Genomic DNA, 18,620 nt, shown 5'->3' on the forward strand with positions numbered 1-18,620 from the left:
GGATAACCTTTCTTGGGAATAGGCATAAATATGAATCTCTTCCAGTCAGTTGGCCATGTGGCCATCTTCCAAATTTCTTGGCAGAGATAAACAAGAACCTCCAGTGCTGCATTCGTTTGTTGAAACGTATCAATTGATATTCCGTCAGTTCCTGAAGCCTTGTTTTTCAACGGTGCCTTCAGACAGCTTGGACTTCTTCCTTCAATACCATCAGTTTCTGATCATATGCTACATCCTGAAATGGTTGAATGTCCACCAATTCTTTTTGGTATAGTGACTCTGTGTATTCCTTCCATCTTCTTTTGATGCTTCCTGCGTTGTTTAATATTTTCCCCATAGAATCCTTATACGCAACTCGAGGCTTGAATTTTTTTTTTTTTCAGTTCTCTCAGCTTGAGAAATGCTGAGTGTGTTTCTCCCTTGTGGTTTTCTATCTCCAGGTCTTTGCACATGTCATTATAATACTTTCCTTTGTCTTCTTGAGCCACACTTTGAAATCTTCTGTTCAATTCAACTTCATCATTTCTTCCTTTAGTTTTAGCTACTCAACATTCAAGAGCATGTTTCAGAGTCTCTTCTCACATCCACATTGGACTTTTCTTTCCTCTCTTTTTAAGGATCTCTTGCTTTCTTCATGTATGATGTCCTTGATGTCATTCCACAACTCCTCTGGTCTTTGGTCATTAGTGTTCAGTGCATCACATCTATTCTTGAGATGGTTTCTAAATGCAGGTGGGATATCCTCAAGGTCGTATTTTGGCTCTCAGGAACTTGTTCTAATTTTCTTCAGTTTCAACTTGAACTTGCATAGGAGCAATTAATGGGGTTTTTTACCACAGTCAGCCCCTGCCCTTGCTTTGACTTATGATATTGAGCTTCTCCATCATCTCTTTCCACAGATGTAGTCGATTTGAATTCTTTGTATTCCACCTGGTGAGGACCATGTGTATAGTTGCCGTTTATGTTGGTGAAAAAAGGTATTTACAATGAAGAAGTTATTGATCTTGCAAAATTCTATCGTTCGATCTCCGCCATCATTTCAATCACCAAGGCCATATTTTCCAACTACACGTCATTCTCTTTGTTTCTGCCTTTCACATTCCAATCACCAGTAATTACCAATGCATCTTGATTGCCTGTTCAACCAATTTCAGGCTGCAGAAGCTGATAAAAATCTTCACCTTTGGCCTTAGTTGTTGGTGCATAAATTTGAATAATAGTCATATTAACCAGTCTTCCTTGCAGACGTATGGATATTATCCTGTCACTGACAGCATTGTACTTCCGGACAGATCTTGAAATGTTCTTTTTGACAATGAATGTAATGCCATTCCTCTTCAACTTGTCATTCCCGACATAGTAGACCACATGATTGTCTGATTCAAAATGGCCAATACCATCCATTTCAGCTCACTAATGTCTTGCATATCGATGTTTATGTGTTCCATTTCATTTTTGACGATTTCCAATTTTCCTAGATTCATACTTCATGCATTCCACATTCTGATTATTAATGGATGTTTGCAGTTGTTTCTTCTCGTTTTGAGTCATGCCACACCAGCAAATGAAGCTCCTGAAAGCTTGACTCCATCCATGTCGTTAAGGTTGACTCTACTTCAAGGAAGCTCTTCCCTGCCCATATTTTGGGTGCCTTCCAACCTGAGGGGCTCATCTTCTGTCACTGTATCAGACAAGGTTCTGCCACTATTCATAAGGTTTTCACTGGCTAATTCTTTTCAGAAGTAGACCACTGGGTCCTTCTTCCTGGCCTGTCTTAATCTGGAAGCTCAGCTGAAACCTGTCTGCTATGGGTGACCCTGCTAGTATTTGAACACCAGTGGCATAGCTTCCAGCATCAAAGCAACATGCAAGTCCCCACAGTACAACAAACAGACACGTGGGAGATATATATGTATTTGAATGTATAATTGTTGCCCAATAAATATTTTGAATGAATGAATTGGACAAGTTTGATCCATCCATCTCAAAGAAAAATAGGAGATCATGGCTGGGTCATAGGAAGAATGACACTACAAGAACATAAGCACAGGAATATTTTGTGTGTGTGTGTGTGCTTTAGGTGAAAGTTTACAGCTCAAGTTAGTTTCTCATACAAAAATTTATACACACATTGTCATGTGACCCTAGTTACTCTCTCTATAATGTGACAACACACTCCTCCTTTCCACCCTGGATTTCCCATGTCCATTCAACCAGTTCCTGTCCCTTTCTGCCTTCTCATCTCATCTCTGGACAGGAGCTGCCCATTTAGTCTCATGTATCTACTTGAAGCACACTCTTCACAGGTATTATTTTGTGTCTTATACTCCGGTCCAATCTTTGTCTGAAGGGTTGGTTTTAGGAACAGTTTTAGTTCTGGGTTAACAGAGAGTCTGGAGGCCATGTCTTCCAGGGTTCCTCCAGTCTCGGTCAGACCATTAAGACCGGTCTTCTTACTAGAATTTGAGTTCTGCACCCCGTTTTTCTCCTGGGCCATCAAGGACTCTCTGTTGTGTTCCCTGTCAGGGTGGTCATTGGTGGTAGCCAGAAACCATCTAGTTCTTCTGGTCTCAGGCTGATGGAGTCTCTGGTTTATGTGATCCTTTCTGTCTCTTGGACTAATATTTTCCTTATGTCTTTGATGTTCTTCACTCTCCTTTGCTCCAGGTGGGTTGGGACCAAATGATGCATCTTAGATGGCCACTTGCTAGCTTTTAAGACCCCAGACACCACTCCCAAAGTGGGATGCAGAACATTTTCTTAATAAACTTTGTTATGCCAATTGGCCTTGATGTCCCCTGAAACCATGGACCCCAGACTCCTGCCCCTGCTACTCTGTCCTTTGAAGTGTTTGGTTGTGTTCAGGAAACTTCTTAGCTTTTGGTTTAGTCCAGTTGTGCTGACATCCCCTGTATTGTGTGTTGTCCTTCCCATCACCTAAGATAATTCTTGTCTACTATCTAGTTAGTGAATACCCCTCTTCTCCCTCCCTAACATTGTAACCATCAAAGAATGTTTTCTTTTGCATTGAAACCTTTTCTTGACTTCTTATAATAGTGGCCTCATACAGTATTTGGCCTTTTGCAACTGACTGATTACACTCAGCATAATTACACTCAGCATAATACCTTCCAGATTCATCCATGTTATGAGATATTTTGTGGATTCATTGTTGTTCTTTATCATTGCATGGTATTTCATTGAATAAATATACCATAATTTGTTTCTCCATTCATCTGTTGATGGGCACCTATATTGTTTCCATCTTTTTGCTATGGTGAACAGTGCTGCAATGAACATGGGTATGCACATATCTGTTCATGTGATGGCTCTTATTTCTCTAGGATATTTTCCAAGGAGTGAGACTGCTGAGTCATATGGTATTTCTATTTCTAGCTTCTTAAAAGGAAGCACCAAATTGATTTCCAAAGTGGTTGTACCATTTTACATTCCCATCAGCAGTGTATAAGTGTTCCAGTCTCTCCACAACCTCTCCAACATTTACTATTTTTTGTCTTTTGGATTAATATTGGGGTGAGATGGTATCTTATTGTAGTTTTAATTTGTATTTCTCTAACGGCTAATTATTAGGAGCATTTCCTCATGTATCTGTTAGCTGCCTGAATGTCATCTTTGGTGAAGTGCCTGTTCATATCCTTTGCCCATTTTCTAATTGGGTTATTTGTCTCTTTGTTGTTGAGGTTTTGCAGTATCTTGTAGATTTTAGAGATTAGATCCTGACTGAATATGTCTTAGCTGAAAGTTTTTTCCCAGTCTATATATTTTTTTTTTTTATAGGTAATCTTTTTACTCTTCTGGTGAAGTCTTTGAATGAGCATTTGACAAAGTCCAATACTTTGATTTTTAGGAGCTCCCAGTTATCTACTTTCTCTTCTGGTGTTTGTGCTTTGTTAGTAATGTTTTATATACTGTTTATGGCCATGTGTTAGGGCTCCTAGTGTTGTCTCTCTTTTTTCTTCCATGACCTTTAACATTTGAGATTTTATATTTAAGTTTTTGATCCATTTTGAGTTAGTTTTTGTACATGATGTGAGGTATGGGTCTTGTTTCATTTTTTTTAAGAAGAATATCCAGTTATGCCAGCACCATTTGTTAAAGAGACTATCTTTTCCCCATTTAACAGACTTTGGGCCTTTGTCAAATATCAGCGGCTCATAGGTGGATAAATTTACATCTGGATTCTCAATTCTGTTCCATTGGTCTATGTATCTGTGGTTTTACCAGTACCAGGCTGTTTTGACTACCATGGCGGTATAATAGGTTCTAAAATTGGGTAGTGTGAGGCCTCCCACTTTGTTCTTCTTCTTCAGTAATGCTTTACTTATCTAGGGCCTCTTTTCTTTCCATATAAAGTTAATAATTTGTTTCTCTATCTCACCAAAAAATGCCATTGGAATTTGGATCAGTATTGCGTTGTATCTGTAGATCACTTTGGGTAAAACTAACATTTTCACAATGTTGTGTCTTCCTAGCCATGAGCAAGGCATATTTTTCCACTTATGTAGGTATCTTTTGGTTTCTTGCAGTCATGTCTTGTAGTTTCCTTTGTATAGATCTTTATGTCTCTGGTTAGATTTATTCCTAATTATTTTATTTTCTTGAAGGCTATTGTAAATGATATATATTTGGTGATTTCCTCTTAAATGTTCTCTTTGTTGGTGTAGAGGAATCCAACTGATTTTTGTATGTTTATCCTGTATCCTGATAGTTTGCTGAAATCTATTAGTTCCAGTAGTTTTCTTGTGAATTCTTTAGGGTTTTCTGTGTATAAGACCCTATCATTTGCAAATAGAGATACTTTTATTTCTTCCTTACCAATTTGGATGCCCTTTATTTCTTTTTCTAGTCTAATTGCTCTAGCTAGGACCTTCAGCACAATGCTGAGTAACAGTGGTGATAAAGGGCATCCGTGTCTGGTTCCTGTTCTCAGGGGGAATGCTTTCAGACTCTCTCCATTTAGGATGATGTTGGCTGTTGGCTTTGTATAAGTGCCCTTTATTATGTTGAGGAATTTCCTTTCTATTCCTATAATGCTGAGAGTTTTTATCATGAATGGGTATTGAACTTTGTCAAATGCCTTTTCTGCATCAATTGATAAGATCATGTGGTTCTTAGCTTTTGTTTTATTTATGTGATGGATTACATTGATTGTTTGTCTAATGTCAAACCATCCCTGCATACCTGGTATGAATCCCACTTAGTCATGTGGATTATTTTTTTCATATGTTGTTGAATTCTATTGGCTAGAATTTTGTTGAAGATTTTTATGTCTATGTTCATGAGGGATACTGGTCTATAATTTTCTTTTTTTGTGGTGTCTTTACCTAGTTTTGATATCAGGGTTATGCTGGCTTCATAGAATGAGTTTGGGAGTATTAGTATTAGTTTTAGTGTTAGTATTTAGTATTAGTATTAGTTTAGGTAGGTAGTATGTTTCTAGAAATTTGTCCATTTCTTCTAGATTTTCAAATTTGTTACAGTAGAATTTTTCATAGTATTCTGTTATGATTCTTTTAATTTCAGTTGGATCTGTTGTTATGTTGCCCACCTAATTTCTTATTTGGATTATTTGCTTCCTCTTGAGTTTTTCTTTTGTCAGTTTGGCCAATGATTTATCTATTTTTTTTGATCTTTTCAAGAATGAGATTTTGATCTTGTTAACTCTTTCCATTGTTTTTCTATTTCATTTAATTCTGCTTTAATTTTTATTATTTGCTTTCTTCTGGTAACTGAGGGCTCCTTTTGCTGCCCTTTTTCTATTTGTTCGAGCTGTAGAGTTAATGTTTTGATTTTGGCACTTTGTTATTTTTGTATGTGTGCATTTATTGCTAGAAATTGACCTCTGAGCACTTCTTTTGCTGTGCCCCAAAGGTTCTTGTAGGATGTGTTTTCATTCTCATTGGATTCTGTGAATTTCTTTATTTCATCCTTAATTTCTTCTATAACACAGTACTTTTTGAGCAGGGTGGTGTTCATTTTCCATGTGTTTGATTTTTTTTTTCCCCCTTGATTTTTCTGTTATTGATTTCTACTTTTATGGCTTTATGGCCAGAAAAGATGCTTCATAATATCTCGTTGCTTTGGATTCTGTTAAGACTTGCTTTATGACCTAATATGTAGTCTATTCTTGAGAACGTTGCATGTGTGTTGGAAAAGAAAGTATACTTGGCTGCTGTTAGGTGGAATGTTCTGTATATGCTATGAGATCAAGTTGTTTGATGGCACAGGAATTTTTTTAACTTACCACTCACTCTGTTGCCTTCCAATCCCAAGGAGACATGCAGTGTGTTTCTAGGACAATGACACCCAAAACAGTGCTTGTAAGGGCCCTATTGCTGGTCTACAACTGCAAGAAGCAAGCAGCATCGTCTCTAGTTCATCAAGAGGAAAAAGCAGAGAGAAGTCATAAGAACCCACACACATCTTCATTATTCTCACCATTTTTTGGTCAGGATATTAATTCGCCTGCAAACACAGTGCTCTCACTCTTCCACGAACACTATCACTTTGTAATTAGCACAAGCAGACTCAATGTCACCCTTCAGTCTCTGTCTCCATTTCTCTGTTTCTTTCCCTTTCTCTAGCTTACTCTAAATAAATCTCTCTCTCTCTCTCTCTCTCTCTCTCTCACACACACACACACACACACACACACACACACAATTTATATCAGTGCCTACAGAAAAAATAAGAATAACTAGCTCTTGCCTTCGTTGTGGGCATTTTGATTACATCTAACATTCCATCATCCTATCGTCTTGACTCCTCCTTTGCCCTTAATTCCCACAACCTGATAAAACACTGATCTCAGAAGTGCAAAACATTGAGGTAGATGGTTTTAACTATTGTACTAGTATTTATTGTGTTTGGATTTCTAAGGTCAAATATGTGGTTTTTGTTGTTGTTAGGTGCCATCGAGTAGATTCTGACTCATAGTGACCATATGTACAACAGAACAAAATATCGCCCAGGGTCCAAATCCCAGCTCCCCACTAACTGTATGACTATGGACAAGCAAATAAAACATTCTCGGCTTGTTTTCTTAACTGTAAAATAACATTTATAGCACTTCATTGGATTATTGTTAGGATTCAATAAAGTCATAAATGTAAAGTGTCTCACACAATTGTCACTCAATAAATATTAATTCTCTTTCTTTCCCCTCCCCATAGTCTTCAGGACAGCCACAGTCTGGCTGGCAAAAACCAAAACCAAAACCAAACCCATTGCCACTGAGTCAATTTCAACTCATAGCAGCCCTATAGGACAGGGTAGAACTGCCCCACAAGGTTTCCAAGAAGCACCTGGCAGATTCGAACTGCCTCCTTTTGGTTAGCAGCCTTAGCTCTTAACCACTATGCTACCAGGATTTCCAGAGTTGATTACGATTCATGGCGACCTATTGGACAGAGTAAAACTGCCCCATAAGGTTTCAAAGAAGCAGCTGATGGATTTGAACTATGGACCTTTTGGTTAGCAGCCAAGCTCTTAATGACTGTGCCACCAGGGCTGCCCAGAATGGCAAAAGGTAGGAATAAAAAAGAAATACAAAAAAGACATAAGCATATAAAAGTGGCTTGAGGAATTTCTGCTTCCAGAGAAATGGAGTAGGCATACTTCTACCTATTCCTCCCACTAAGTACAACTAAAAACCCTACAAATTATATGAATAATATATATATACACATATATAATGTGTATTTATATACATATAAACCCAGTGCTGTCGAGACGATTCCGACTCATAGCGACCCTATAGGACAGAGTAGAACTGCCCCATAGACTTTTCAAGGAGCGCCTAGCGGATTCGAACTGCCAACTCTTTGGTTCACAGCCGTAGCACTTAACCACTACACCACCAGGGTTCATATATATATAACAAAAATAAAAGATTCTGAAAGATGAAGAGAAGTCAGTCAGAGCAGCTACGGAACTCAGGACTCAAGAAATGACACAGCAGTGAGTTTCCTGGGTTTTCTTTTTGCCTCATATATCCTAGACTGGGCACCAGGAAAGGCACAGTCTGGCAAGACAGAAACTGCTATACTACAGCCAAAACTACAGAAAAAATTGTGGCCCTCCCCACAACCACACTAGCAATGATGATGAGGGAAGCCTAGAATTTTACCCTTAACAAGCTACAACTAGGTGCACCAAGCCCCCTCTCTACCCACTGGCATGGTGTCAGAGAAGGCTGAGTAGGGTGCTCGGATTTACATCCTCACTGGGCAATAACATGGCCTCTCTCTCCTTCAGTGTCACTGAAGACCACATAAGGAGTATTAACAAGGCACTCCCACCCTTTCTCAGCAGTGGAAGCTGAATGGGGAACCTGGATTTTACTCTCTTCTGGTAGAAACAAGGTGATGCCCCTTCCTTTCCCTGCCGGTGTAGTATCAGAGGAAGTTCCAAAAATAGAGGTTTAAATAAGATCCAGAGTCCTGTAGCATAATGTCCAAAATGTCCAGATTTCAATAGAAAATCACCCCTTATACCAAGAACCAGGAAAATAACTTGAATGAAAACAGACAGACAATAGATACCAACAGAAAATGTCAGAGATGTTAGAATTATCCGGCAAATGTTTTAAAGTAGCCATCATAAAAATGCTTCAACAAGCAATTCCAAGCACACTTAAAATAAATGAAATAGAGAAGTCTCAGCAAAGATATAGAAGCTATAATGAAGAACCAAATGAAAATTTTAGAACTCAAACATACAACAACTAAAATTAAAAAATAACTCAATGGGTGGGCTCAACAGCAGAATAGAGGGGACAGGAACAATGAACTTGAAAACATAACAACAGAAATTACCCAATATGAACAATAGAGAGAAAATAGACTTGGGAAAAAAATGAACAGAGCCTCAGAGACTTTTGGAACCATAACAAAAGAGCTGACATTTCTGCCATTATAGTCCTGAAAAAAGAGGAGGAAGAGGGTGAGGCTAAAAAAAGTGCTTGAAGAAATAATGGCTGGAAACTTTCGAAATCTGGTAAAAGTTATATAACTTCACTAGCAATTGAGAAATGGAAATTAAACAACAATAAGATGACACTTTTATTTTTTGTTTTTCCAATTGGTAAAATATATTTACAATAGATAATACTGAGTATTGGTGAAGATATAAGAAATGGGCACTCTCGTAGTTAGTGACATTTTAAATTGGTGAAACTTTTTCACGAAGTCTTTTCTGAAAGGTAAGTTGGCTATTGCAATCAAAATTTTAAGTTGCACATTCCTCTACCCTGAAATTCCACTTTCAGAAATTTATCCCATAAAAATAGTCTCACATGTTAGAAGTAAGAATATAAAGGATTTTTCTTACAGTATCGTTTGTACTGTTGGAAAATTAGAAACAAAAATATCCATTAAAAAGGAAATAATGAATAAATTGTGGTCTATTTGTGCTATAGATGCAATGCAGCTGTTAAAAAAGAAAAAGCATGATGTGAAAAGAACTGCAAGGATGAAAAATACTAGTAAAGGAACAATACGCACACTATGATCCCAAATAGACCCCATGCACAAAGAAGGCATGTATTTGTGAATACAATCCATAGAAAGGGGATGTAGATATTCAAAATTACTAACAGTATACCTAGCTCCAAGTTGTGTTTGCTTGGTACTGTGCATAAGTTGAAAAAACAAAAGATATTGCTATCAAAGAATGGTGTGGAAGGACTGATTGAGATTACGGGGGAACCAAAATCTCCTTAAACTAAAGATTGACAACTGTTGTATTTGTGGAGGGCCATGATGGAGGTGAATCACAGAGGCACATTTTCTTTTCCATTCTTTTTATTCTTGATTCCTTCCCAATTAAAAAAGAAATGTATTGATGTTTTATTTGTATAATAAAAGATGAAAGGTAGGAAGATGTAACCATATGGTTAAAAAATAACAATGAATAGAATAATAATGGCTTACATTTATTGGATGTTTATAAATGTCATGTGCCAGATACTGGGCCAAATGCTTTTCATGTATTTTTTTCTATTCACAAGAACTCTGTGAGCTAGGTGGTAGGCACTCTTCTAAGTGCTCTAAATATATCATCTCATTTAATGCTCACAGCCACACTATGAGGTCAGTACTATTATTTGTTCCCATTTCACACATAAAATAGAGTGATTAAGTTAATTACCCTAGTTAGCAACAGGCTTAGGAACAGAACCCAGGTTATCTGACTCCAGTGACGACACTCTTAATCACAACATCACAGCAATAAAACAATCCACGAGTCTTCTAGGCCTAACCAGACCCATTTTCTCATCTGCACTTGACAAGCACTCACTGCTTTACAAGCTTTAAACCTGATTCAGAAAGAACCAAAGAAAATTACTCTGTTTAAAAAAAGAGAGAGAGATTTCTAACTTTTTTCTATGCCTCTAAAAAATAAGGCAACGTGATGTTGTGTTCAGACAAATCCGCCATTATGTTCTCTTTGATTTCATTTTATGTATAGCAATTATGCTGAAAATAATGGCTATTAAGCTAATCCTGACAAAACAAGCTAACTAATATTAGTGCACAGTTATCTAATTTTCTCTGGATTGAGACAGGTAATTCTAAATGATAAACTATGATTAGCTAGTGAAACATTTTACCTCCTTAAAAAAAAAAGTACTAAACATCTCAAGAAAGAGAAGAGGAAAGCTGTAAATATCTTCAAAAATCAAGTGTGGTTATTCAAAGGCAATATATTTAGTAACAGTAGAGGCTTCTACTCTGAAGCATTAGTGAAGCTAATCAGTCAGCTTCTGTCTAAGATTAAAGGGGACATTGACACTGTGTAGGCTTGAGCCTCTGCCTTTATTTTTCTGGGTTATACAGCCCAAGTCATGATACAATTACAAGGTCACAGTATTCCAGGGAAAACAGTATTGGGAAAGTTTAAGACAGGGTAAGGCAGCAGGACCAAATTTTCCCATGGTACATACCACAAAGAGTCCCCTGGTGGTGCAGTTAACGTGCTCGGCTGCTAACTAAAAGGTTGGATGTTTGAGTCCATTCAGAGGTGCTTCGGAAGAAAGGCCAGGAGATTACTTCTGAAAAGTCACTCATTGAAAACCCTGTGGAGCACAGTTCTACTTTGAGATACATTAGGTTGCCATGAGTTGGAATCAACTTGACTGCAACTGAGGAAACATACCACAAATCTCTCATATATGTGGCATCTAGCTAGTCAAATTGGATTAGATTTTTTATGTCAGCCTGGCTTTCAAGTAGCATCTTGACAGAAACTAGACGCAATAAAATTTACCAAGCTTTCAAAAAAAAAGAACCACCAGTCCCAGAGTGAGGCAGGAATCCCAGGAGGAACATACACTCCACGAGGGCGTGGAACCTGTCTTCCTTTGCTCATCATTATGCCCAGTGCACAGGCACTCAGTTGACACCTCTGGGGGTGCTATGGATGCTGCTCTTCGGAATGCATAGCTCTTACCCTTCAAGGTCATCTTCTTTTGCCTCTGGGACCACACATTCATGACCCACCTACATCTCTCTCCTTCCTCTCCCGATGCTCCTCCTCTGTTTCCACTGCCTCTCCTATCTGCTTACCACATAACGTGAAACACCCTTCAGGGACCCTTCTTGCCTGCATTTGCGATGCTGTCAGGTACAAGGTGGTTTGGGAACAGGGTGAGGGGAACAATGGAATGGCCAAAGGTGGTGTTTACCACTAACAGGAGTTCACTTCACGCTCTCCAAAAATCAGAGTATTTGGGTGAGAAACCAACAAATCTTCTAAAAGGTGTGATAAAAATGAGATGCAGGAGGAAAGGCCCACCCCAAATCTAATTTCTTAGGAGCCAATGACCAAATCCATTAGCCACTGTGAGTTTTAAAAAAGGACTATAGTTGTAGCCTGAAATATAAAAATCTTTTTGGGTTTCTTCCCAGACCATCTTCCCTCAGAACTGCCTACCCATCCACAGGAGAAGATCTCTACAGCCATAGCTAAACCACATTACCTTTCTGCTCTGGTCACAGTCAACTGGATCAGGAATAGTTATCAGATCCACACTGGATCCATCAAATTCTTTTTTCTAGATTCCCAAATTTGGAATGTGAAGTCAGAGACAATAAGCCTGTCTGTGGCTAAAACTTTAACACATAAAACACAGGAGTTACAGAGTCACTGTATTCCATCCTGCAGATGGATAAGTGGAAAATCTCATCAGCAGAGAAAAAAAGAAGAAGAAAAGAGAGTCCCAGACAGTAGAATCAAATAAAAAAATAGACATAGAGAAAAGGCAGAGATGAAGGCAGAGAGAACTCTGCAGTCTGTCTAGTTATGAGCTCTAGTCCATTTCAGAGGTCTACCACATCCCTGCTCTTAGGCTCCATAAGTGTCATGGCTAATAAAGCTCTTCTTTTTCTTCTTGTCCAAGCTAACTCAGATTATACAAATAATACAAAAATAACCATCAACAAAATAAATGTTTTAGAATGGAAAAAAGCTAAGAGTGGACCTGTCTTTAATTATAATCCTTACAGAAATGAGGAGAGCCATCCCATGTCAGTTTCCTCGTGCCTAGTCTAGTTCCTAATAAGAGAGAAGCCATGGGATAACTGTTCAGTGTGTCGTCTGGTCATTAGACAGTGTCAGCTCTCCTTTCAAAGTTGTTTAGTTTACAGCCAAGATGAAAAGGAAGCGAGAATAAAGCTCACAGCGAAACTGAATCCAGCTACAGCTTCCCTTCTTATATGAGATCATTGTTCTAAAAGTGAATTCTCCAGAGAAGAGGGCAGCTCAAAGGAGAACGGTGGTTATTTTAAGGCAGGTAGGAGACTCTCCATATTGCCTTTCCCTCACTCTTTCTTTTGCCAGGAAGGATTTAAGCAGTTATGGTGATTCTTCACAGACGTTTCAGCCATCTTGTTTATGAAATGCGGTAGATAGATAATTGCACACAAAACACGCAGCTGAATGTGGAACAGGTCTCAGAAATGGAAACCTTGTCAGTTAGTGTTAGAGAATCATCACATCTAACAAATTGTTCACTTTTTGTTTCGTCCATTAGTGGCAAGGATGAAAGGAATTGCTCTCCCAACACATAATATTCCAATTTCCTGTTTTCACTTAGCATTTCCCTTTCCTGCTCTGCGAACAAAATAACATTTTGGTTCGGGACTTAATTTGTTCCCTCTGACCAGGACTTTATTTGCAACAGAGACAAGCATTAGCAATTGCTTTCTGAATGGAGCCTTGGGAGTATAGTACCTTTGACACAGAGAGGGTTGATTGTGCCTGCCTTTTAGCAGATGGACTGTGACAGGAACATAATACCCACTGATCTCTCTGCCTCCTATTTTGGTTTCTCTGAGGTAGACAGTTGTGGAATGACTCAGAGCCAACTTGTCACAACTCAATGAACTATGAATAATAGTTTGATTTGGCTAGTGTCCTTCTTCTGGAGGATTCCAACCTTTATATTGTTTCATTAACTCAAATGCTTTTTATATTTTTATTCCCATTTCATAGATATAAATTTTGATGTCCAGAGAGAACTGCAAAACTTCATTAGTATTAGTTGCTTTTATTTCCAGGTAGTGACTTAAGGCCATCATGCAAATGACCACCAGCCTACAGATTTACATCTGAATGACATTCAGTCAGTTCTACTAAAATCTTCTCAAATAAAAATCTGAAAATTCACAGAAATGAAAACTATGACCCATAACACCGGTACAGTACTCCTTTAGGTGATTAAGGTACAAGGATTTTATCATCCAAAAGTATAGGAAAAGCTGGAGACAACTCCCAAGACAATGTTTAAGGGCTGATAGATTGAGAAATGAGAAGAAAACTAGTATTTGTTAAGTCATTTATTTTTAAAGAGCTTTTTTTTATATATATATATATATACTCTCTCGTTTAATTTTCATGATAATTTTATAAATGAGATATTTTCATTTCCATTTGTCATGGATTGAATTGTGTCCCCCAGAAATATCTGTCAACTTGGCTAGGCTATGATTCCCAGCATTGCGTAATTGTCCACCATTTTGTCGTCTGATGTGATTTTTCCTATGTGTTGTAAATTATATCTCTGTGATATTAATGAGATGGGATTAGCCAAAGTTATGTAGACTCAATCAACAAGATTAATCTACAGTTTAAGCCAATCACTTTTGAGATATAAAAGAGAGAAGTGATCAGAGAGAAGGGTGACGTCATACCACCAAGAAAGCAGGGCCGGGAGCAGAATGCGCCCTTTGGACCAGGGGTTTCCGCAGGAGAAACTCCTAGTCCAGGGGAAGATAGATGACAAGAACCTTCCTCCAGAGCGGAGAGAGAGAGAGAGCCTTCCCCTGGAGCTGATGCCCTGAACTTGGACTTCTAGCCTACTAGACTGTGAGAAAATGAACTTCTGTTTGTTGAAGCCACCCACTTGTGGTATTTCTGTTACAGCAGCACTAGATAACTAAGACACCATTTTACAGAAAACATAACTGAAGCTCAGAAAGCATCAACAGATTTGTAGAGATCACCTAGCTGGCAAGCAGAAAAATGGGAATTTGTACCTCTTTAACCTAATTCCAAACCCCGTGTTCTTTCTACTATAAGATGGAAGAAAATTTTTGTTTAAAAGTGGCCAGTGCTAAAGAAAACCAGATCCTCCCAAAAGTTACAGTGAAAAGTTGGACCAGAAAAGCTTTTATGTGGTTATCTAAGTCACCTCTCAGTTTAAGTTTAATTCTCTTTGATGTTTTTTCCCATGAAACAAATCAGTGGCCCACAGTTTGTATCTCAAGTTGTCACCTGTACCCCATTAAATATTCTGTTAAGCAATCTTGCTGGCCACATCTCGTTGGAAGAAGTCACACTGCTTCCAACATTAGAGAGGATAAACAGGTCAAGTATCCCATATCTCTATGACACAGAGTAAGCCAAAAGCATATAAATAGTTCTTCATCAGGAAGTCGTGATTTCCAGAACCAAGAGGAAAATGTGAAGATAACAAATCTAAAATTTCTTGCCTCTCCTGTTGTGCTTTTATCCTGGGGGCAAAGCCTTAGTCCACACTCTTTTGGTACCTGTGACTCATAAAAACAAAGCCAAACCTATTGCTGTCAAGTCGATTCTGAATCGTAGTGGCCCTATAGGACAAAGAACTGCCCCACAGGGTTTCCAAGGAGCAGCTGGTGAATTCGAACTGCTAACCTTTTGGTTAACAGCTGAGCTCTTAACCACGGCACCACCAGGGCTCTGGGATAGGGTCATGATGAGTTGGAATGGACTCCACAGCAACAGATTTGGTTTGGCATCAGTGACAGCAGCGGGAAAATGAGGGCAAGGGTGGAGGGAGCCATTTACTAGCGTATGAACCTTAAAAGTCCAAAGGTGCATCTGACTTTAGGTATAGCTGAATCCATGACCTATACAATGTCATTAGGAACAGTCTGCACTCAACTATGAATCTAAAGGTTGACAGTTCAAACACCCCCAGCTGTACCAAGGCCTGGCAATTTACTTCCATAAATATTATAGCCAAGAAAACCCAATGGCGCAGTTCTACTCTGTAACACGTGGGGTTGTCGTGAGTCAGAATCGACTCAACAGCAGTGGGTTTGGTTTTTCCCTCTCTTATACTCTTGCCGTTGCATTCCTCTGGGTTGACTTCATTCTCATATACTTTCTCTATATGGTGGCCTCCTGAAGTTCTAGGTTTACCTCCCACCTCCTTGACAATCACAGAAGAAAGTCGCATACCTCTTTCCCAATGGTTCTAGAAAAAGCACAGAGTTTGACCTTAATTGGCCCAACTCAGGGCATGTGCCCACCCCGAGTCAATAGTTGCAGGAGGGAGATATAATATCTCATTGACAAAATCTTGGTCACAAGCCTACCACTGGAACTTGGAGCTTGAGTCAGCCCCACCCAAGGTTGGATGAAAAGTGGGGATGGGATTCACAAAAGGAAAAATAGGGGTACACTGACCTGACAAAGGATATATGGATGCTAGACAAACAACAGTTGTTTAATATAAGCAGAATGACAACCATCCTAAAAGGCATATTTTCAACATGAGAGAAAAGCCTCAGTCCAAGCTAGGTAGGAGTAATGGGAATTGCTCACTCTGTTCCCAGGCAAAAGCTCAAGAGGCAGACTCTGGCAATTAGCTGTCAGCTGATCACCAATTCAAATGTCCTGGAGTGGGCCGTGCTGATGGTCTGTACCCGCAGTAATCATCTGGCTGGATGAATCAAATTATACTTTCCAATGCCACTTCAAATCAGGATTGCCATGTCTGTGCTCATTTTCAGCAGTAAGTATTAGCCTGCAAGTTATTTTCTTTGATATTGGCTATATGTGGGCAAGGGGGAAATTTAGGCTCCTTTTAAGTTCTGCTCAACAAGAAAGACTAAAAAGTTTTAGAGATGTGTGAGGAGACTAATTAGGATCTATTCCGATTTAATAGCTAGGCTTTCACACTAAAATGGATAGGGGGACATGTTCTGCCTATGCAAGGTAGAGATTTTTCCTCCAAGTATCTATCTGATTTGGGAACCTCGTTCTTTCATAATGCCATGTGCAGTGATCAATCAGATGTAATGATCAAAAGGAAGTTTGCCTCAAATCAATCCCAATAAACAAATAACTGCTATAGTGGCAAGCCTAATGTGTTCTTCACTTCAAATTCACTTGCCAATAATTGGCCTCATTAACGTCTGTGAAGTTAGCTGTTCACTAAAATTGGGCAAGCTGTACATTAGATGTGTTCAGTGGTTTGCAAACCTTTGGGAATAAAAGACCTACTGAATCAGCATCTTGCTAGTTCCATGGAAATGAGCAAACTAAAAAGTAAAAAGACTACAAGGGATTTGGAAGGAGTGAGGAAGGGTTGAGGAAATTCCAAAACCACCTGTGTGATTAATATCATCCTTCTCAACCTATAGAATGAGAGCTAGCTTTCCCATCTATTTTAAAGATCTGATTTTGACAGAAAATGAAGTTGATTTCTTTGTGCTATCTAGCTTTCAAATTACCCTGCCCACATCTGTCAGATGTTTATGTTGTTCAATCATAAAAACTGTATCTAGACTGGATTATGAGAGTGCTGTCTGCAGGCACCGTAATCATAGATGCCCTCGGGTAGAACATTAGGCTGTCTGTGATCTCCCCAAAGAAGGAAATGTACTTTCAGCTGCTGTACCAGACCCATCCTTCTTGGAGAGAGGAAGAAATCACAGCAAGTGAACCCTTCCTGGGATATCTGAAATATACATTTGGGAAGATGTGAGGCAATAAAAAGAATGGAAATAGACTTAACCAATTCACTTACGTTTCTATGGCCTATCCCTGTAGAAAAGGCCAGAGTAGACAGGAAACACAAGTAATTAGTTGGCCTGTTGTGATTTTTTTTTTTTTTTTTTGTCCTGAATTACCCTATATGTCAGCACCACAATAATGCAACCAGCATTCTTTACTTTCATTTTCACTTATGCAGTGACAATCTGTGAGTCACAAGATGGGAAAAAAATTTTGCATTAGCTTTCCAGCCTGGATCTTTGTCCTTAAGATCTGGCCAGGGAAAGTTTAAGATGATGTTGTTTTGTCAAAAGAAGCTTTAAGCATTTGTGAAAGACAGTGGATGACATTGGATGACTGCTTTTCCAGCCAAATGTGTATCAGCCAGGTGCCAGTTATTCCAGCTTCCTCCAGTGTTTCATCTGATGGCTCTTCCCTACCCACTTAGCTTTTTGAATTACTGAGTTACAGTCATGTATTGCTTAACATCTACAGCACCATTTTGTGAAATAGGATGTTATGTGACATTATGAGATTTGGACATTGTGCAAACACCTGGATCAGCGCAGCCTGGAGCTCTAGGGCACAGGGCCTGGGTCATTTTGCGGTTTTAGCTGGGGCGGTTCCTGCTACAGACACCTCAAGTGAGTGCTCGGTCAGGTCCTGCAGGGCTCATGGCCCTGCAGCCCCATGAAGGTCACAGTGGAGAGGCTCTAGTTTTGGTCCAGAGCAACAGGGAAGCGGTTTTGGTGGCCCAGCACCCTCACCCCCACTGGGCCCCAATGCCTGCCAACCTGGGGCATTCAGGAGCAGGATGGGGCCCTACTCCTCCCAGTGGCAGCAGTGCCTGTTCCCACAGGTGGGGCTTGGCCAGGCAGGCTTGCTGCTGACTGAGGCTGTGGGTATTCCTCAAAGGGGCGCTAGACTTTGGACCTATATTGGGTCAGACATTGCCTAAATGGATTGTATTGGATTGAATTGTATCCCCAAAAAATGTGTCAACTTGGTTAGTCCATGTGTGGCTGTCCTTCATTTTGTGATTTTCCTATGTGTTATAAATCATAATCTCTGCCTGTGGTTAAAAAGGATTAAGGTGGGATGCAGCACTCTTGCTCAGGGCACATCCCTGATCCAATGTAAAGGGAGTTTCCCTGAGGTGTGGCCTGCACCACCTTTTATCTTACAAGAGATAAAAGGAAAGGGAAGCAAGCAGAGAGTTGGGGACCTCATACCACCAAGAAAGCAGTGCCTGGAGCAAAGCCTGTCCTTTGGACCTGGGGACTCTGTGCCTGAGAAGCTCTTCGACCAGGGGAAGATTGAGGACAAGGAATCTT

At 39.4% G+C, this 18,620-nt stretch overlaps 1 protein-coding gene across 40 annotated transcripts in view; it reads right to left on the reverse strand.

The window, feature by feature from the left end:
* TPH2 (tryptophan hydroxylase 2) overlaps positions 1–18,620 on the reverse strand; it is a 365,498-nt gene that overhangs the window by 199,493 nt on the left and 147,385 nt on the right. Inside the window, exon 13 of one of the 40 annotated variants that reach the window (XM_064283857.1) lies at positions 10,967–11,098. The exons of the other annotated variants lie outside the window; for them this stretch is intronic. Coding sequence (XP_064139927.1) covers positions 11,083–11,098 — 16 coding nt within the window. The 3' untranslated portion in view covers positions 10,967–11,082. The remainder of the gene's footprint in view (positions 1–10,966; positions 11,099–18,620) is intronic. 40 annotated transcript variants of the gene reach the window in all.

The sequence above is a fragment of the Loxodonta africana genome, chromosome 4, assembly GCF_030014295.1.
Source record: "Loxodonta africana isolate mLoxAfr1 chromosome 4, mLoxAfr1.hap2, whole genome shotgun sequence".
Taxonomy (NCBI): Eukaryota; Metazoa; Chordata; class Mammalia; order Proboscidea; family Elephantidae; genus Loxodonta; species Loxodonta africana.